General features: G+C 44.6%; 1 protein-coding gene across 4 annotated transcripts in view; it reads left to right on the top strand.

Annotated features, from left to right (window-relative positions):
• The window catches only part of scara3 (scavenger receptor class A, member 3), a 60,977-nt gene that overhangs the window by 29,537 nt on the left and 9,859 nt on the right, over positions 1 to 21,581 (top strand). For 2 of the 4 annotated variants that reach the window (XM_038799598.1, XM_038799597.1), the window contains exons 4-6: positions 11,782 to 11,931; positions 14,831 to 14,929; positions 20,175 to 21,221. In XM_038799598.1, the coding sequence (XP_038655526.1) occupies positions 11,782 to 11,931; positions 14,831 to 14,929; positions 20,175 to 21,221 (1,296 nt within the window). The remainder of the gene's footprint in view (positions 1 to 11,781; positions 11,932 to 14,830; positions 14,930 to 20,174; positions 21,222 to 21,581) is intronic. The other 2 variants (XM_038799600.1, XM_038799601.1) reach the window with 2 other exon arrangements.

The following is a 21,581-nucleotide window of genomic DNA, read 5'->3' on the forward strand; positions in this document are numbered from 1 at the left end:
CCGGTACACTCCTGCAACCTTGAAACTTTACTCATGACCTCACTACACTCAACCTCCTGTATACTGGAGCTACAATTCAGGTTCCCAACCCCCTACTGAATTAGTTTAAACCCTCCCGAAGAGCATTAGCAAGTTTCCCCCCCAGTATATTGGTACCCCTCTGGTCCAGGTGTAGACCATCCCGTTTGTCGAGGTCCCACTTACCCCAGAATGAGCGCCAATTATTCAGGTATCTGAAACCCTCCCTCCTGCACCATCCCTGCAGCCACGTGTTCAACTGCATTCTCTCCCTATTCCTCGTCTCGCTAGCACGTGGCACAGGTAATAACCCAGAGATAATAACTCTGTTTGTTCTAGCTCTAAGATTCCACCCTAGCTCCCTGAATTCCTGCCTTACATCCCTATCCCTTTTCCTACCTATGCCGTTGGTGCCTATGTGCACCACGACTTGGGGCTGCTCCCCCTCCCCTTAAGGATCCCGAAAACAACAATCCGAGACCAGATAAGGACGGCAGATTTCCTTCCCTAAAGGGCATTAGTGAACCAGATCGGTTTTTGCACCAATCGACAATGGTTTCATGGTCATCATTCGACTTTTAATTCCAGATATTTTATTGAGTTTAAATTCCACCACCTGCCATGGTGGGATTCGAACTCAGGTCCCCAGATCATTATCCTGGGTCTCTGGATTATTAGTCCAATGACAATAACACTACGCCGCCTCCCAGTTTCCCAGTGTCATGCTGGAAGTAGGATCAGCTGCCCGCACCATGGGGCTGGACAGTCAATTCAGGTTAATTTTGTGAGAATGCCTGAACTTTCCCACTGACCCCAGCTGTGCGTCAAGGCTGCCAGCTCATTCGAGATTGCCTTCTGTGACTGTCTCAGGGGCTTTGGAGTCAGAGGCTCCATATGCCATTGATGGGATCACAGTGATGAAAGACTGCAATCAGGGCAGCATCCAGTCCTGTGGAGGGGCTTCCACCCCATCCCGATGGCCTTAGTGCCTTTGGTCATCTTCTTTACAGCCCTTCATTGTTGGTCAGGGCAGCTGCCGCCATCTTGAGATGACCTCCCGGTCCATGTCCTACCATTGCAGCAGCAAGAGGCAGTAGTATAGTGTATTGTCACTGAACCAGTAATCTAGCAACCCAGGGCAACTATTTGGGGCCCCATGCTCGAATTCCATCATGGCAGATGGTGAAATTTGAATTTGATAAATATCTGGAATTAAAGCCTAAAGATCACCATGAAATTGCCTTCCCTTTATGGAAGAAAATCTGCCATCCTTATCTGGTCAGGCCTAGCCTATCTGTGACTCTAGATTAACAGAAATGCAGTTGTCTCAAGCAATTCAGTTCAAGGGAAATTAGAGATGGGCATAAATGCTGGCCCAATAGTTATTTTTAAAAAACCTTTCCCTGTGGGGCTACAGAGGTGCTAGAACTTATTGGAAGCCCATCCTCTGACATTAATATGACAGCGAGAGCAGAGGCAGCCAATTAAGAGGCCAACTCCCAGCCGATTGCACAGCTGGTCTTGCTGCTAGCAAGTGTGGGCTCGGGATCCCCGTTTGGACCTGGAGTCTGCAGCAAAATCCAGCCCTGTGTGTCAGTTCACATTGAAAGCAAGGTCTGGCACTTTTGGCTGTGAAATAGTTAACTCAGACTGAGGCCTTATTTTGATGAAATTATGATGGAAGCTGGTGTTTGTAGAACCGTTTTCAATGGCTCATGAGACCATAGAAGACATAATTTACAGTCGGCCATTCCTAGTTCCAACAACAACAGTAGACTGGCTGAGATAAGCAGTGTCTATAAAACACCAGCACCTTAATGGGTGAAAGTCATAATAGTTCTTGCCAAACTGCAAAATCTATTTTCCAGAGAACACCGCCTCACAGAGAGCTTTTAAGATGCATTAAAAACAAAAATTGACATTCATTGCAAGATTGTGGTATTCTGCAAGTTAACATTAGCTCTTCAAAGTAAAGCAGTTTTTTGCAGAAAACTAATTACTATACTCAGGAATACTTTAATGCCTGGGTTCATTTTAACATGATTGAAAACAACTGTTCTTTCTAATCTGCCTGTGTGTTTTGACAAAAATTATTTGTAGCACTGTCCCCCTAGCACAATGAAGCTTTAAGCAGAGTACTTTCTTTACAAATTAATCTCCCAATCTTGGCGGGAAAATAAAATGGGAAAACCTTGTGTACTGCCTTTTAAAAGCAAAGTTAACATTTCCCACCCTTCTGAGATAGTTCTAGTTCAATCAATGACAGGGTAAGATAGAATTAGCTTCCCCTAATCAGTGTAGGTGGAAATTAAACTCAAGGCCCAGAATCTAAGCACCAGGAGCGGGATTCGGCGATGCCAGAATCGGGAAACACGATTGGGCGGAGAATTCAACGTCAGCCGAAAATCGAGGTTGGCAGCGGATGCCAAACGGAATGCCATGCGTAAATGCCGCAGACGTGGGCATGCAAATTATACAGTGAAGGTCGTTGGCATATCATTAACGGGCCGGACCAGGCATTGTCTGGGCCATCCGCAATGCCGCGCCTCCTGCAGGAGGAATTACTGACACAGAGGTTCATTTGTACTTAAAATCGGGACTCAGGCGCCATGGTTGCTGAGGGTGCAGGAGGGGGTACAAACAGTATCCAACATTGCTATAGGTGTGCGCTGGCTGACTGGCATCTGCCAGGGTCAGGGAGGGTGTAGCATGGGGTGAGGAGGTGGAGCTTCGGGTCAGGGCACGGATCTCCATGGCCGCAGCCTGCAAGGCAGCCATATGGCTCCACATGCTGCTGACTACCCACTGTGAACTTAGCGCCATGGGTCATATGGGTGTTTCCCCCCCCCCCCCCCCCCCCCCCTCCCCAGGCCACCCCATAGTTACCCTAAGGCCCGAGCAACAGGATGCTCCTGCGCCATCATCTCGTGCCATCATCTTGGCTGGGATGAGGGTCAGCATGCATTGGAATTGTGTGAGTTCTACGTGGTGCCGGCGCCAGCCCATTAACGGGACCTGAATTGCTCCGGGGCTGGCACCGCTTTCATCCACGTAGAACACTCGCCATTCAGTCGCGGCCCCCAGGTCTTTCATGCAGATAATTATTTTTTTACCAATGAAGGGGCAATTTAGAGTGACCAATCCACCTACCCTGCACATCTTTGGGTTGTCGGGGCTGAGTCCCACACAGACACGGGAAGAATATGTAACCTGCACACAGACAGTGACCTGGGGCAGGGATGGAACCCGGGTCCTCGGCACCGTGAGGCAGCTGTGCTAACCACTGGGCCACTGTGCCGCCCATGCCGATATTATTACAGATGAGGGACAAGAGGAGAAGCACAATCACTACCAACAGCATCAGCAGTTGCCTTCTCCTCAGCCATATGCATCCTGAAGGAATTAACAGTAAAATGGGGAAATAAGAATACTGGTCTGAACTGCTTTTTTTCCTCGGGCAGTTGGACTGGCCTCTACAATCCAGCTGTAAGTAGGTACACTCCAAACACAGGTAGAGGATCAGTTACACAAGTAGAGGGGTCAGTGCTCTCAAAATGTCTGAGCATCCGGGCCTCCGGGACCTCAGGCTGTCACTGTTAACATCTACAGCCTTCTGGAACAAGAGCTGGTGTGCATACATTGCTACGAGATCACAAGATGTCCGCCCTTGGAGAGCAACTTTGCCCCCACCCCGATTCCCTAACACCCTTTGTACCCATGTCTCTCACCAAATTAGGTGCTCTCTTATACAAGAAGAGAAAATCAAGAGGTTCGAGTGATGGTAATGACTTGTGTGGGAAGAAGGGAAGGACTCTATTTGGAATGTGACTGTGAGGAATGGGTGCAAAAGGCCTATAGACTGAGGAGGGTGGGGAACAATGTTTTGTGTTCAGATGGGGATGTGAGAGAAATGAGTGGATCTACAAGAAGACTGCTATGCAGGAGAATACTGGGCAAGTCAGAATGTAGACTTGGTGCCTGATGCTGTCATGCCACACACCTGTCATGCTCTCTTGACATTATGGATTCTCTCGGTGCATGGTCTTCAATTTTTAGATATTGTACTTCTGCTGCTGACTTCCTGGGCCATCTCCATCAATGTTTGTTTTGTTGGAGAGGTTTTCCTCTCCTTCTCATCAGTGGGAGAACTCACCTCATGTATCTCTTCAGATGTCATAGCAGGACCTCTAGGTAAGAGTGAGATACCCATGGAGCAGGTGTAGTCTCCATTTCTGTGGTTATTGTAACCTCAAAAATCCATTTGCTGATGAACCTTTGTAACCCCTATCATGGTGCATTTAATTACAAATCGCATCATTCAACAGATCCAGCCCCCCTTCATCCCAATGTCTCAACTGGCTTCTGGAGTCTTCACTACAGCCTTTCTCTGCAATCTGGTGAGGGTGCCTCCAGGTTAAATTGTTCTTGCAATCAATGACCTGCCTCAGCAGTGCCTACCTCTTCCAGTGTGGCTGCCTGGGCTCAGGAGCTGCCAGCCTGTGATTGGGCCTGCAATTGTAGGCTCGAAATCCTCACCTTGTCTTGATATTTAAGGTCCTGAAGCCAGTGTTAAAGCCCTGCGCAGTGATGTAAAAGACACTGCAATTGTAGTATGAACATACAAATTCACGTTAGGCATTGACGATTCACCCATCAAACCTGCCCCGTCATTCAATAAGATCATGCTGATCTGAACATGGCCTCTATTTTAATTTCCTTCCTGACTCTTATACCCTTTGACTCCCTTGTCAATCATGAATCAATCTAATGCAGCCTTAAAAATATTCAATCACCCTGACAAGTTTACATTTTCCGACATAATACTCCATCCGCCAAATTATTGTCCTCTCACTTAACTTATACATGGTGGCATGAGTAGCCATGGGTGTATGTGGGTGTGAAGGGGTATGAGGCATGAGGAGGCTTGGTGGAGTAGAGGTATTGTCAATCGACTAGTAATTCAGAGACTCCGAGCAAGAGCTGGGGACCCGGGTTTGAATTACACCACAGCAGATAGTAAAATTTGAACTAAATTTTTTTTAAAACTGGAATTAAAAAAGTCTAATGATGGCCTTGTTGATTGTCGTAAAATCCCATGTGGGTCACTATTGTCCTTTTTGGAAGGAAATCTGGCTCCAGATCCACAGCAATGTTGACCCTCAAATGTCTTCTGAAATAGAGGGCAGTTAGAGATGGTTAATAAATGTTGGCCCAGCTAGCGATGCCCACGTCCCATAAATGAAATTTAAAAAAGGTCTGAGGGCTCTTCTTGGTTTTATTGTTTTCTAACAGCTCGGACAAAATCGAAGATCACTGAGGCAGGCCTTAGGCACCATCCGTCTCTGCCCTGGCAACCCCTGTGGCTGCCTCTGAAACATTTCTGGGGGTGGCAGGCTTAACTCCAGTTAACACCTTCCTCCCCATCCCTACCAAGGAACGAAAATCCAATTGTCCAGCCCATTTTCTCCTGAGCCGGGTTTGCAGAGCTGGGAATTTTCCTGACCCTGTGCTCTTGGCTCAGGAGCAAATATTCACGCCTCAATCTCTTTGCGACCTTCTTGTGTCCTCTTCATAGTTTATATTCCTACCGAACTTTGTATCAGCAAAAAATCTATATACATTACTCTCGTCTACAGCATTCATTTCATTCATAAAGATTGTGAATAGCTGAGTCAGCCCTGATCCTTGCGGCAATGTACTAGTTAAGTCTCCCAACTTGAAAATGCCTAGTTTATCACTACTCTCTGCTTCTAATCCGTTAACCAATTCTCCATCTATGCTAATTGTTACCTCCAAGTCCAAGTACCCTTATCTTGCCTATTAACCTATTCTGTAGCATCTTATTGAATTATTTTGGAAATCCATTTGGTTTCCCGTTATCTACCCTGCTTGTTATGGTAAGCTCTAAATTTGTCACACGGTTTCGCTTTTTTGAAACCATATTGACTTTGTCTGATCAAAATATGATTTTCTAAGTGCATTGTTAAGACTTCATTAATAATAGACTGCAGCATGTTCCCAATGTATGAAGTGTGGTTATCAGTCTGTAGTTAACTCTCTCCCTCCCCTCTTGAATGGTGGATGTTACATTTGTAGACTTCCAATTCACTGAGACTATTATAGAACCGAGGGAATTTTGGAAAATTGCAATCAGTACAACCCTGCAGCAACCTCTTTTAGGACTTGGGAAGTAGGTAATCAATTCCTGGGAATTCTTTGGCTTTTAGTTCCTTAGCTTTTCTTCTTTTTCTTAAATTAAGGGTCAATTTAGCATGGCCAATCCACCTACTTTGCACATCTTTGGGTTGTGGGGATCAGACCCATGCAGACACAAGGAGAATGTACAAACTGCACATCGACAGTGACCCGGGGCTGGGGTCGAACTCGGTTCCTCGGCACCATGAGGCTGCAGTGCTACCCACTGTTCTACTGTGCTGCCTGAATTTCTCCGGGTTTCTCCAATATATTTTATACGCTGACACCAATTACCTTCAATTCGTCACTTTCACCACTTCCTTGCTTACACTCTGGTGCTCAATTTGTGTCTCCTACTGTGAAGACAGACACAAAATATTTGTTTGATGTATCTGCCATTTCTTCATTCCCCATGATAATTCCTCCTGTCTGTTTGCCTTTACGGGATCAAGTTTATTTTAGCTATTCTCTTATTTTAGCTAGTTTGCTTTCATATTCTGTTTCTTCCAGTTTTATCAACATTTTGGTTGTTCTTTGATGGTTTCTAAACACACCCAGACCTCAGGCTTGTTACTGTTCTTTGCAACATCTAAGCTTTTTTTTAGTCTATTACTGTCTTTAACTTCTCCCATAAGCAATGGATGGAACTTACCACTGAGTTTTAATTTTTATTGGAATGTAGTTTTGTTAATGTTTTGAATTATTTCTTTAAATGTGTCGCACTGTTCATTTTCAGCCCATACCTGTTAGCCTATTTCCCTAATCAACCTTAACCAGCTCGCCCCTAATACCTATGTAATTGGCTTTATTTAGGTTTAAGATTCATGTTTGAGATTGGAGTATAGAACATAGAACATAGAACATAGAACAGTACAGCACAGAACAGGCCCTTCGGCCCTCAATGTTGTGCCGAGCCATGATCACCCTACTCAAGCCCACGTATCCACCCTATACCCGTAACCCAACAACCCCCCCTTAACCTTACTTTTATTAGGACACTACGGGCAATTTAGCATGGCCAATCCACCTAATCCGCACATCTTTGGACTGTGGGAGGAAACCGGAGCACCCGGAGGAAACCCACGCACACAGGGGGAGGACGTGCAGACTCCACACAGACAGTGACCCAGCCGGGAATCGAACCTTGGACCCTGGAGCTGTGAAGCATTTATGCTAACCACCATGCTACCCTGCTGCCCCTAAAGAGTATGTCTCTTTAACCTAATATTGAATTCACCTGTATGATGAACGTTTATTATGAAGTTACTGATTAAACCTGCCTCATGCAATATGTTGTTTCCACAACATATTGTTCCAGAAAACTACCCCAAAAGCATTCTGCAAACTCATCTCAAAACAAAATGCTGTGCTGGGACTCTGAAATAAAAATAGAAAATGCTGGAAAAAATCAGCAGGTTGGACAGCATCTGTGGAGAGAGAGAGACATTGTTAACACTTCAGTTCTGTGACCGTTCATCAGAACTAGTGATGAAATGTGGTGGCACAGTGGTTAGCACTGCTACCTCATAGCACCAGGGACCCGAGTTCGATGCCGGCATTGGGTCTGTCTGTGCAGATTTTGCACATTCTCCCGTGTCTGTGTGGGTTTCCTCCGGGTGCTCAGGTATTCTCCCACAGTCCAGGATGTGCAGGTTAGGTGGATTGCCGCTTACTTTGCCCTTGCCTGTGTGTGTGTTTGGCTATGCTTGGTGTGTTGCAATGCCCCTCAAGCTATTTGTCCCTGGTTACAGACTAGTGACCTAATCCGGTAATAATTAGGCACACAAGGTGTTCTGAGCAGTGTGAATCTCGCGAAAAGCCTCTCGTGAGATTTAACGGCCTCATCGAGGCCCACGTTGGGCGCGACGAGGATGCTTGATTGGCTCCTATATAACTCTCTTTGTGATTCCGCACATTAATTTGGATCCTAACTCCTCAAATTCTCAGCAAAACACTATTCCTTGCTCTACCTATGTACTTTTTTGCACCATTCTAAAAATATTATTTATTTATGTTTCAAGAACTTCAACATAGTCATTTTTTATCATAAAAAGCAGGTATTTATATAGCATCTTTCAAGATTTCAGGGTGACCCCAAGCATTACAAGTGCATTATTTTGAGGTCACTTTCGGGGAACCTGGCAGCCAAATTGGACCTATAAGTCTCTCTCTCTCGCTCTCTCTCTCTCTCTCTCTCTCTCTCTCCTCTCTCTCTCTCTCTCTCTCTCTCTCTCTCTCTCTCCCCCCCCCCCTTGGTCATCTGGGGCTATGGCGACTTTACTTAGTCTACAGGTTGATGCAGTTGAATGTTCCAGCCATAGAACATAGAACATAGAACGATACAGCGCAGTACAGGCCCTTCGGCCCTCGATGCTGCACCGACATGGAAAAAAAAAAAAACTAAAGGCCATCTAACCTACACTATGCCCTTATCATCCATATGCTTGTCCAATAAATTTTTAAATGCCCTCAATGTTGGCGAGTTCACTACTGTTGCAGGTAGGGCATTCCACGGCCTCACCACTCTTTGCGTAAAAAACCCACCTCTGACCTCTGTCCTATATCTATTACCCCTCAATTTAAGGCTATGTCCCCTCGTGCTAGCCACCTCCATCCGCGGGAGAAGGCTCTCGCTGTCCACCCTATCTAACCCTCTGATCATTTTGTATGCCTCTATTAAGTCACCTCTTAACCTTCTTCTCTCTAACGAAAACAACCTCAAGTCCATCAGCCTTTTCTCATAAGATTTTCCCTCCATACCAGGCAACATCCTGGTAAATCTCCTCTGCACCCGTTCCAAAGCTTCCACGTCCTTCCTATAATGAGGCGACCAGAACTGTACGCAATACTCCAAATGCGGCCGTACCAGAGTTTGGTACAGCTGCATCATGACCTCATGGCCCTGGAACTCAATCCCTCTACCAATAAAGGCCAACACACCATAGGCCTTCTTCACAACCCTATCAACCTGGGTGGCAACTTTCAGGGATCTATGTACATGGACACCGAGATCCCTCTGCTCATCCACACTACCAAGAATTTTACCATTAGCCAAATATTCCGCATTCCTGTTATTCTTTCCAAAGTGAATCACCTCACACTTCTCCACATTAAACTCCATTTGCCACCTCTCAGCCCAGCTCTGCAGCTTATCTATGTCCCTCTGTAACCTGCAACATCCTTCCGCACTGTCTACAACTCCACCGACTTTAGTGTCGTCTGCAAATTTACTCACCCATCCTTCTGCGCCCTCCTCTAGGTCATTTATAAAAATGACAAACAGCAACGGCCCCAGAACAGATCCTTGTGGTACGCCACTCGTAACTGCACTCCATTCTGAACATTTCCCATCAACTACCACCCTCTGTCTTCTTTCAACTAGCCAATTTCTGATCCACATCTCTAAATCACCCTCAATCCCCAGCCTCCGTATTTTCTGCAATAGCCGACCGTGGGGAACCTTATCAAATGCTTTACTGAAATCCATATACACCACATCAACTGCTCTACCCTCGTCTACCTGTTCAGTCACCTTCTCAAAGAACTCGATAAGGTTTGTGAGGCATGACCTACCCTTCATAAAACCATGCTGACTATCCCTAATCATATTATTCCTATCTAGATGATTATAAATCGTATCTTTTATAATCCTCTCCAAGACTTTACCCACCACAGACGTTAGGCTCACCGGCCTATAGTTACCGGGGTTATCTCTACTCCCCTTCTTGAACAAAGGGACCACATTTGCTATCCTCCAGTCCTCTGGCACTATTCCTGTAGCCAATGATGACCTAAAAATCAAAGCCAAAGGCTCAGCAATCTCTTCCCTGGCTTCCCAGAGAATCCTAGGATAAATCCCATCCGGCCCCGGGGACTTATCTATTTTCACCTTGTCCAGAATTGCCAACACTTCTTCCCTACGCACCTCTAAGTGATAAATCCAACAGAATATTGTGGCAGCCATATCTGAATGGGATGATACGTCATTGGCATCATTTGTGGGGTGCTACTACCCTATTTCCACCTGAAAATCTTTTTGTTGGGGAAGATCTGCTAGAATGTACAATTTATGCATTTATATTATACGTGACCTGTGGGTGAGGAGTTGTGGGCTGGGACGAGGCAAATGTATTTCACTCAAGACCCTTTGTTCTGACTTGAGAATACTTGATACCAATAACGGATTGGACATGATCCATTTTCAGCTGTATCATTAAAAACCTATGCATCTTCCCAATAAAACAAATGTTTGGAAAGTCACTTTTCAAATAAAGATTCTTCAAATTGCAATAAAAGAAAAATATAATTGGTTATTCATGTTTTAATCAATAGACAAACAAAATTACTATTTTAAACAAAATTTTGCAGAAATGCAATTATGTAACTTAAATAAACTACGAGCTCCTGAGGAGGGAGGCCTTTAGATGTATGCAGGTATGGGATTTTGTAAAGAAGACCTTCCCTGTGTTACCCCTTTTTCTTTGCTGAGGTGTTGATAGTGTTGGGAAAAGAGCAGGGGAGTTACCTTGGTTATTTATGGGAAAATTATGGAAGCAGGATCAGAGCCCCTGGATGGGGTGAAGGACAAATAGGAGGACGAATTGGGGGTGACGTTGGAGGAAGAGCTGTGGTGGGAAATTTTACGGAGGGTGAATGCATTGACCTCCTGCACGAGGTTGGCACTAATACAATTGAAGGTTGTTCGCAGAACACATTTAAAAAAATTAATTTAGAGTACCCAATTCATTTTTCCCAATTAAGGGGCAATTTAGTGTGGCCAATCCACCTACCCTGCACATCTTTTAGGCTGTGGGGACGAAACCCACACAAACATGGGGAGAATGTGCAAACTCCACATGGACAGTGACCCAGAGCCAGGATTGAATCTGGTACCCCGGTGCCGTGTGGCAGCAATGCTAACCAGTGTGCAACTATGCTGTCCCTCACAGAACACATTTGACGAGATCGAGAATGAGTCGCTTGTTCGAAAGATTTGAGTACATTTCTGAATGGTGCGGGAGGGGGGCGGCCAATCATGTGCACATGTTTTGGTTGTGCCTAAAACTGAGGAAGTTCTGGGGCATCTTCTTTAGCACCATGTCAGCAATGTTACATTGGACCTAGAACCCAGTACCCTGGAGGCCATATTCAGGGTATTGGACTTACCGGAACTCCAACCAGGGACGGGGGCAGATGTCTTAGCCTTTGCCTTGCTGATGGCGAGAAGCCGGATTCTATTGGGGTGGAGGTCAGTTGCTCCACCCTGTGCCTCACTATGGCTGGGAGACTTAATGGAGTTTCTGAGCCGAGTGAAGGTTAAATTTAGCTTAAGAGGGAATGAGGAGGGGTTTCACAAGAAATAGCATCCGTTCATATCTCACTTTAAGGAATTAGCCTCAATCAGCAGCTAAAAGAAGGGGGTAGTTAGTTGATGAATTGTTTTCGGGTTGTGAGAGGGATTCCTAAATGTGAGTAATGTAAATTATGTTTTTAAAAAATTGAAAAAGCAAATACAAATATTTATTAAATAAAATAATACATAGAAATGTTTTTCACCTTAACTTACAGACACAATTTTGTTTTCAAATGAAGCAGAGAGGACTTCGAGGCCTGGCTGTTGCAGATGCCAAACTGCGTGGTCATTGAGTCTGGCTGTGAAAGTGCTGTACATATTCTTTAGTTGCCTCATCATAGCTGTTGCCGTGCTGGCGTCCGTAGGTAAGCTGGTTCTGTTATTTTATCAGGTACAAAGTTAACAAAATACTGAAGCCAGACATTCAGGCCAAGAAGTCCATGCCAGTGTTAAAGCCTCTTACCTCTCTTCATTTCATACATCAACATATCTTTCTTTTTATTTCTGACTCATGCTAATAGCTTCTCCTTGAATGTTCCTATGATAGCTGCCCTGATTACTTTCTGTGACAGCAAATTCTTACTATTTTCTGGGTAAAAAAGCATATTCTGAATTGGATTTATTCGTGACTGTCTTTTATTTATGGCCCATTGCTATGGTTTGCCCACAGGTTCATAAGCTATAGGAGCAAAATTAGGCCATTTGGCCCTGCATGTCTGCTCCGCCATTCAGTCATGGCTGATCTCATCCTCGCCTTAATGTCACTGTACTGCTCGTTCTCCCATTACTAATTAAAAATCTGCCTAACTCCTCTTTAAATTTACTCACTGACTCCACTGCACTCTGGGGTAGCAAATTCCACAGATTCACGTCTTCGCTATGTCTGCCTTAACAAACTTGTTCATAATTTTGAAGACCTCCATCAGATCACCTCTCAATTTTCTCCTTTCCAGATGCATATAACTTTTCTGATCGGTATAATATCATAATTTTGGTATAATTCTAGTAAATCTTTTTTTGTACCATTACCATCAGTCTTTTTATAATGTGGAGACGAGAATTATGCACAGTTGTCCTGGTGTGGTCTAATACATGTTCTATATAAGTTTAATATCATTTCTCTTGTATACCTTATTCTTTTGTTTCCACATATCATTCACAATTGGATCAATTATCAGATAATCTTGCCACAATAGTAGTCCAGATGCATGCAGGAAGTGATGGACAAAAGTCAGAGTGGAAAATTATAATTCTAACGCCCATTTACAGCATGGAGCATTTTTTTATTTTTCCAATTAAGGGGCAATTTAGCGTGGCCAATTCACCTTGCACATCTTTTGGGTTGTGGGGGGTGAGACCTAGGCAGACATGGGGAGAATGCGCAAACTCCACGTGAACAGTGACCTGAGGCCAGGGTCGAAACTGGGTCCTCGGCACCGTGAGGCAGCAGTGCTCACCACTGCACCACCGTGCCACCCTTGCATGGAGCATTTTTAACAGAAAGGTGAAAGTTGCTAAAGAAAAACTTTACTCTGGCAGCTTGAAGCGAGATTACAGCTTCCATCGCACTTGCATTTGGCTGCTTTCCAGTTGATGTAAGAAGTTTTGGGGAAAAAACACGTAAGGAATTGAGATTCTGAAGAGTGGAATTTGTAAAGTCATACCATTCACAGTTGCGAATGGAAGCCAATTATTCTGTTAATTCCCATCAAATCAAATGCCATCCTATTGGAACGATATTGCCATTCCTTCACCATTCATGTATCAAACTCCTGGCACTCCTTTCCCTAACAGCAAGGATCTACAGCATATGGACTGCAGGGATAGGATCCTACAGCCCCGCTATGGTATGGCATGGTAGCACAGTGGTTAGCACTGTTGTTTCACAGCGGCAGGGTTCCAGGTTCGATTCCCGGCTTGGGTCACTGTCTGTGCGGAGTCTGCACATTCTCCCCGTGTCTGCGTTGGTTTCTTCTGGGTGCTCTGGTTTCCTCCCACAAGCACCGAAAGACGTGCTTGTTAGGTCAATTGGACATTCTGAATTTTCCCTCTGTGTACCCAAACAGGCACTGGAATGTGGCGACTAGGGGATTTTCACAGTAACTTCACGTAAGCCTACTTGTGACAATAAAGATTATTATTATAATGTTTGGGTAGTTGTTTCCTTATAATATCGTTAGAGATGCAAGTCCATTTAAAACTTATTGAGCCATATGAAAACCAGAAAGAGGAACTTAATTCTGTTGGTTACGGAGGCGGTGGCATAGTGGTATTGTCACTGGACCAGTAATTGTCACTGGATTATCAGGGGCAGCAGGGTAGCATGGTGGTTAGCATAAATGCTTCACAGCTCCAGGGTCCCAGGTTCGATTCCCGGCTGGGTCACTGTCTGTGTGGAGTCTGCACGTCCTCCCCCTGTGTGCGTGAGTTTCCTCCGGGTGCTCCGGTTTCCTCCCACAGTCCAAAGATGTGCGGGTTAGGTGGATTGGCCATGCTAAATTGCCCGTAGTGTCCTACAAAAAGTAAGGTTAAGGGGGGGTTGTTGGGTTACGGGTATAGGGTGGATACGTGGGTTTGAGTAGGGTGATCATGGCTCGGCACAACATTGAGGGCCGAAGGGCCTGTTCTGTGCTGTACTGTTCTATGTTCTATGTTCTATCCAGTAATCCCAGGGTAATGCTCCGGGGACTCGGGTTCAGATCCCGCCACGGCAGATGGTAAAATTGGAATTCAAGAAAAATCTGGAATTAAGTCTATAGGTGACCATGAAACCATTCTCGATTGTCGTAAAAAACCATCTACTTCACTAATGTCCTTTTGGGAAGGAAATCTGTTGTCTTTACCTAGTCTGGGCTACATGTGACTTCGGATCCACACCAATGTGGTTGACTCTTAAAATACCACTGAATTTGAAGGCAATTAGGGATGGGCAAAAATGCTGGTCTTGCCTGTGCCACCTACATCCCATGAAAGAATAAAGAAATAAAAACAATTTTCTGTAATGAAAACACGAGCAAATCGTTTCCCTTGCCCAGCCTGGGAAAATTGAGACTATTGTCTGCATGGCTGAGATAACTTCATGCCACTTTGAACCTTGTGAATGGTACACCTCATGGTTCCTTCATCGACTGAGAGGGGGACTAGAGTATCTATTTCTTTGATCAATTATGACAGAGTAGACAAAATTGACCGCTAAGCAGTATTACCAACTAATCATTTTATGTGTGATTGCTGGACATGTAACTGAATCTTGCATTATTGCAGTGTTCAGGAAGGTTGACTCCATAACTGAAGATATCAGTGAGGCTCAATCATTCTATGAGACAAAGATTAGCTCCGTTCAGATGAACATTAAAGAACTCGGTGAGTAATGCTGTTTATTTTGTGCAGCAGACCTGTTCCTAATTTCAAGCAAATCACTCGAGGAGTTGTCAGTGATTTTTTTTCCAAAGGAAAATAAAGACAAAAGCAGTTGATTAATTAGTTCGAAGCATGATTTGATTTATTGAGCAGATACTGGAATAACCATGTTTCCCGATAACATTCATTTCTCTTCTCTTACTGGACAACAAGAAAATAACAAAGAAAATTGCTGAAAGCCGTCTTGGTCAATGTCTCACAGTCTGGCAAATCATGAATGAAAGCCCAGAGGGATATGGAGCAGTAAATCTGCCAGGAATTTTAGATACAAATGCAACGGGTTAAGGAGGATCTCTAGTCATACTAGAATTACCATTCTGTCACACTGAGATAGCAAGAAGAAAAGTTGTTGTCAGGAGACTAGGAGCAATCTGATAGCTGTTGCAATATCACATATCAGCCTAACTAAGATTGGTGATTTTCAACAAATGAGTCTCTGCATCTGAATGGTGAGGGAGAACTACCCAGAAAAAGCATCTAAACTGAGCTATTTCACTTTGCAACCTCAAAGCTTTTGACATTTAATCTCTCCTGCCTTCCACCCGGTCACAGACCTCCCCAATTGATCTTTCCTCCCTTCCTCCCTATCCCTGCTATTGTACCTGCTTGAAACCTACTATACGGAGAAGCGTGGTGTCGTGGTATTGTCACTGGACTAGTAATCCATAGTAATGCTCTGAGGTCCCAGGTTCAAATCCCACCACTGCAGATGGTGAGATTTGAATTCAATAAAAATCTGGAATTAAAAGTCTAACGACGACTATGAAACCATTGTTGATTCTCATAAAATCCCATCTGGTTCATTAATGTCCTTTAGGGAAGGAAATCTGCGCTCCTCATCTGGTCTGGCCTGCATGTGACTCCAGACCCACAGCAATGAGGTTGGCTTTTAACTGCCCCCTCCAAGGGCAATTAGGGATGGGCAAGAAATGTTGGTATTGCCTGCGATGCCCACGTCCCATGCACAAATATTTTAAAAAGCTTCTAAACGTGCAGGTCTTTGACCTGAAACATTGTGAGGCAGAATCTGTTTACCTTTGCCCTTGTTAGGGTGGCAGCATCAATGCTGGAACTGGAACCCAAATGGTGCATCTGAATGGTGCATCAAGCAGTGGATCTTCACCAAGGTGAAGTAATGGTTATTGAACCTCAGGCTTGTAAACTCAGTTATAGGGAGGGATGACACACCCATTCTTTTACCGGAGGATTTCTAGTTAAACGGACCATGGAATGTGTGAGAAAAGATCACCCACACTTGGATTTTTCAGGTTGCAGCAACAGGAATGGAGAGGAGATTCCCACTATGGCCCAGAACATTCACTCTTCCCTTGAGATCCTGCTGTGGGTTTTGAGGGATTGGAATGAGGCAAGTTCTGCCAAGATGCCAACCTCTTCAACCATTCCAAACTGGAGGTGGCTGAGGAAGTCAGCAGCAGAGTCAGCAGCTTCTTCCAACAGAAACAGTGCCCCAAGAGAATCCAGGAGCTGAGGAGGCCTGATAGAGGAGTGACATAAAATTTTCAGGTGCTAGCATACTCCTACACAGACCACCTCAGGTCAACATATTTTGAAGCAGCATGAATCTGTCTCTGTCCAGACACCTCACAATCCTCATCTGAGCAGTCAGCATTCACTCTCAGTTTATTACCCTCTCACATCCTTACCTCTCAGTCACCCTCCAAAAATGGTGTCCTTCTCTCCTCTCCATACAAGCAATTATAACCATTCCCACCTCTCAACATTCTCTCCTTGCACAAGAGGAGAACACACAACTTGGTGGGAAACAGGGGGTGGGGGTTGCTGAGGCTACCTTGCAGTGACAGGCACCTTTTCAGCCACTGGCAGTGCATATCCATCTGGTCCATTGGGAAACAGGTCTTGTTTCAGGAGATGTCAGCAGCAACCTGTTGTGAGAGCCTAGGTCTCCTGAGGCCCTTGTGCTCAAGACATGTGGAGACAACTGATCCTCTATGCCTGCAAGTCCAATGTCAGGGGTATCCTCTCCCTCCAAAAGAATTTTGATGAGGGGCATGAGGAGAAGGCAGCCGGAGCTGTTGGTGGTGGCATGACCTCTGCTCTTGACTCTCAGCAGAGATGGAGGGTGCGATCCAGTGGATATGAAACAAAGTCTGCTTTCACATGCATTTGGCAGGCTATTTCCCGGGGCCTGCAGCACCAAGACTTACTGTGCTATTCGCCGGCACTTTGCTTTTTTCTCCCTGCTGACGCCGCACTTTGAGCTGAGCTTGCCAGCAGGAATGGCTTCTCGCTGATCAGGGTGCCATTTTGATAGCTGCCCAATCTCTGCAATTCCACCTTTAAGTCTCCCCCTCCACACCTCTTTCTGGACTAACCCCTCCAATGGGCAAGGACACCTCGGGCCTGAACTTGGCAATGCCAACTTGGCACCTGGGCAACCTGGCATTGCTAGCGTGGCACCCTGGCAGGGCCTTGGCAGTGCCAAGGTGCCCAAGTTCCGGGGGGGGGGGAGGTGCCAGGGTAACACCTTGCCCTGCCCCCACCCACCCAGGGGTCTCCGGCACGTGCATTCCAAAAACTTAGTGCATTCTAATCACTCAAATGTGTGATTTCACTGGACTTTATTTGATGTGGTCAATGTTTACAAACATTAGGGTTCCACCACTTCTGAAGATGGTTTGTAGAAGCTGCCAATCACAGACCACTAATACAAACTTGCGCAAAGACTGGTGTCAGCTGCTGCTTATAGTTCTAACACCTGTCAATCTTCCTGAATACACGTTTAGTTGAACTAAGAGGACCAGCTAAGCTTCAAAACTCAGATTCACTCTATTACCAAAACTGCCTTCCTGCACTTCCGAACCATTGTCAACATGATTTAATGTAACAAACAGACCCGGACAGCAAATCTGGAGGATCCACCCAATCCTGCTCTTAATTCTTTTGAGGTCTACACCTAATGAAAAGGGGGAGAAGCGAGTCTCCCATTTGGGGCAGAGTTTTACGCTCACCCTAAGGATTCTGAGGTGGGTGGGAAAGCATAAAATTGAATAGATGGGAATCCCTCTCTGAACCCACCCACCCAACCCAGACACAATTTCATGTAGGACCTCAGGCAGGAAATCCACCCATTTAATGGTCATTTAGGGGCCTTATCCTGCCCAACCTCAATTCTTAGGCTGGCGGGAGCAGGTGTGGGTAGGGTGGGAAAGTGACGTTTGCACTTTTCCACAACTCTGACAAGAGACAGGGACGCCTCACTCTGAGGACCCCTTCAGATTGGGGCTCTCCCTCCCCTTCCCCCCTCCTCCACCGTGACATTGGAGCTCCGGGACCCTAGCCTACCACCTCATCCCGCCACCACCCCCCCCCCCACCCCAATTCTGCAATTTCCCCCTCCGCCCCCATCAGGGGCCCCATGAATTACCTTTTCAAAGGTTTTTCAAAAGTCCTGGACTTAGTCTCAGGCAGGACACTACAGTACCACTTCTGGCCACCCCACACTGTGCCTGGCCAGGTTGGAACATTGTCCGCCAATCAGATTGGCTGACAGCTCTTATGGGCAGGTCTTCTTGCCAAGGGTGGATGAAAGTGATGCCCATGGCCATTCAACACTGTAATGAGCGTTAAACGGCGGTGGGAGTTCGCCATCACTCACCGCCCTTAAAATTCTACCCTTGCGGTGATGAGCAGATTACAATGCCCATACACCTGTGGCACTATTTCGAAGAAGAGGAGAGATGTTATTCCTGGCCAATATTTTCCTTTGATTAACATCACTGGAAGGGATTATCTGGTCACCATTGTTGTTGTGGGAGTCTGCTGTCCACAAATTGGCTGCTATGACTCTGATATTGTAATAGTGACAACACTTGGGAATACCTCACTGGCTGTAAAGCACATTGGATCATCTGGTTATCTTGAAAAGTACTGTATAAATGCAAGTCTTTTTTTCTTTTGATTAGTCTTAGGACAAGGGCTGATGCTTTGAATAAGAATTAGATGTTTTCATTATGTAGAAGGAGATCATGTTCTGTGTCATTCAAGCAATGCTGACTGTGCACAATACTTATTTCATTGAATTTTAATGCCTTTTGGAATGGATTGCAGCCTTCTCCAAATTACTGCATCTGGGAATGAAATAAACTGTCAGCACAAGAACACTTTAATTAATTTGTAAAGTGAAACAATGGAATGCTTTTGACTTAGTGTAATATATGTTTTCCACCATGTGATTTCATTTTACACGTAAGCAACCACATTAATTTACTTTGATACCCATTAGATGTATATTTTAAACAAATTTGCTTCTGTGCTGAGTCAGTTGATTCAGTGAGAAACAGTGGGGATATTGAAATACTGGACAAGTGTGGAAAAATGTTAAGCAGGTTTCCCACTCTGCTACAATTCCACGACATCTGTGAGTGCATTTGTATAGACATTGGTGAGTGCAGGCATCCCCTCCATTGTCAACTGGGCTATCAAGTCTGTCTAGACATGAAGAATGATCAGGTATCAGTGCATAGCTCATGCCTTTAGAACCATGTCTTACTCAAAGTTCAGACTTAAGAAGGGGAAGTTTATGTTTTAAAGTTTCATTTCATTGGAAAGGGACCCTTTAGCAAGTATAGAATAATTGAATTGTGGATAATCAATTCTAAAAAAACCACCAACAGGAATGGTGCTGAATGCTGTCCCTGCTTTGCGCTGGAGCTGCCAGACATTTGGTGGAAACCACTATTTTATGTGCATAAATGAGAATGCTGCCACACTTACTAGTACTAGCAGCAGAGCAACTCCGAGGATGTTCCTGATTCATAGATAACCTTACGTGAACCTTTTACATCAGCAATATCTCCTCAAATTTGGGTGGACATTACTATTCCAGCTCTTCATGTGTTACTAGTTTAACATTGGCATTTTTGGCTATTCCTTGTTGATCTTTATTGCTGTACTTAACACCAATTTTCAGGTACCTCGTAGTGCAGCCACTTTTTTCAACATAATTTGACTTTGTCATGAGAGTCTTTTATGTATTCCTAAGATTTTGACTTCATCTTTGTTTTTCTATAAGAGCACACGTAATCCTGTGAATTGCAAGCATTATGAGAAACGGGTAACCGGGACGACAAATTTAATAAAGGAAACAAAAGAGAAAAGAGTTCTAACATTTTTAAATTCTTATCCTCTCCCCTGCCCCTCTCCACAGATCAAAAATCCATCAACAAAAATTGCTCTTCCTGCCACGAGGTTTCTCAATTTACGCAAGAGATCTTTGACTTGCAAAAGGAGTTTGAACAGATTCAACAGCTATTTTTGGCACAAGAGCCCATTCTGGATGAGGCTGTCCAAAATCACGTCATGCTTTCATCTGACAACAGAAGAATTAACAAGGAGGTTGCCCATCATTCAACATCTATTGAACAGATAAACCAAACAGTGGATAGTGTTTTGGTGCAATTAAATGGCTTGCAAGTACTTGTAAAAGAACTTGATGAGCTTGTGAGTAGCTTGACCCAGGACCAGTACAAGATCAGGATTGGTGTACAACACATTAACTTCACCACCAACCAGAATACTCTGTGGCTTGAAGAAATTCAAAGAAAAGCTGACGAGGAAAGCTTGATCTTACAGAAGATAGTGACAGACTGGCAGAACTCCACCAAAGTATTTGGAGTTTTAAGGGCCTCAGTAAGCAAAATGAATGACGTGGTGAAAGGTATTCAGAGTACTCTGACCACTGCGCTCCAGAGGGTCTCTCAGAACGCTGAGGTTATGCATGACTTAAGCTTGCAACTACTTGTGGTGCACGAGCAGTTTGAAAATATATCCTCCTTGCTTGATGACCATGAAGAAAATATCCAGGACTTTCTTTATCATGCAAAATATTATGAAAATAGGACGGGCGAAAGATTTGAAACCATTATGGGGCGAATGATTTCTCATGAAACCGAAATCAACACCATACTGGCCAACATCAATGCCACAAATAGCCATGTGCACAGTATGATAAAATATATCAGCGATGTGAGAACATCTTGTTCGAGTGGGCTTGGAACACATTCAGAAGATCTTTACCATCTCAACAATTCTCTGACCATTATTCAGAGCACCACTGATATGTTAAGACAACAGTACAATCTCTTAAGTGCAACGCTAAATGGAGAAATAAGCAAACTTGCTATTGTAATGGAAGAAATGAAAATTGTTGATGCACAACATGGAGAGGCAATAAAAAACGTCACAATTGTAAGAGGTGAGCAACTTTTATTTATTTTTGCTTGAAAACTTCAGAATAATGTATTGTGATTGCTGGGCGATAATTTGTAATCACTATAGCTGGTGGTGCCATTGTAGAATGGGTAATCAGGACCAGGAAATAGAGTAGCTATTACACTCATTCGCTACAGTGATTACAAAATATCGCCCAGCAATCATAGAATTTTATCATAGAATTTACAGTGCAGAAGGAGGCCATTCGGCCCATTAAGTCTGCACCGGCTCTTGGAAAGAGCACCCTACCCACGGTCAATACTTCCACCCTATCCCCATAACCTAGTAACCCCACCCAACACTAAGAGCAATTTTGGACACTAAGGACAATTTATCATGACCA

The sequence above is a fragment of the Scyliorhinus canicula genome, chromosome 6 (assembly GCF_902713615.1).
Source record: "Scyliorhinus canicula chromosome 6, sScyCan1.1, whole genome shotgun sequence".
NCBI lineage: Eukaryota > Metazoa > Chordata > Chondrichthyes > Carcharhiniformes > Scyliorhinidae > Scyliorhinus > Scyliorhinus canicula.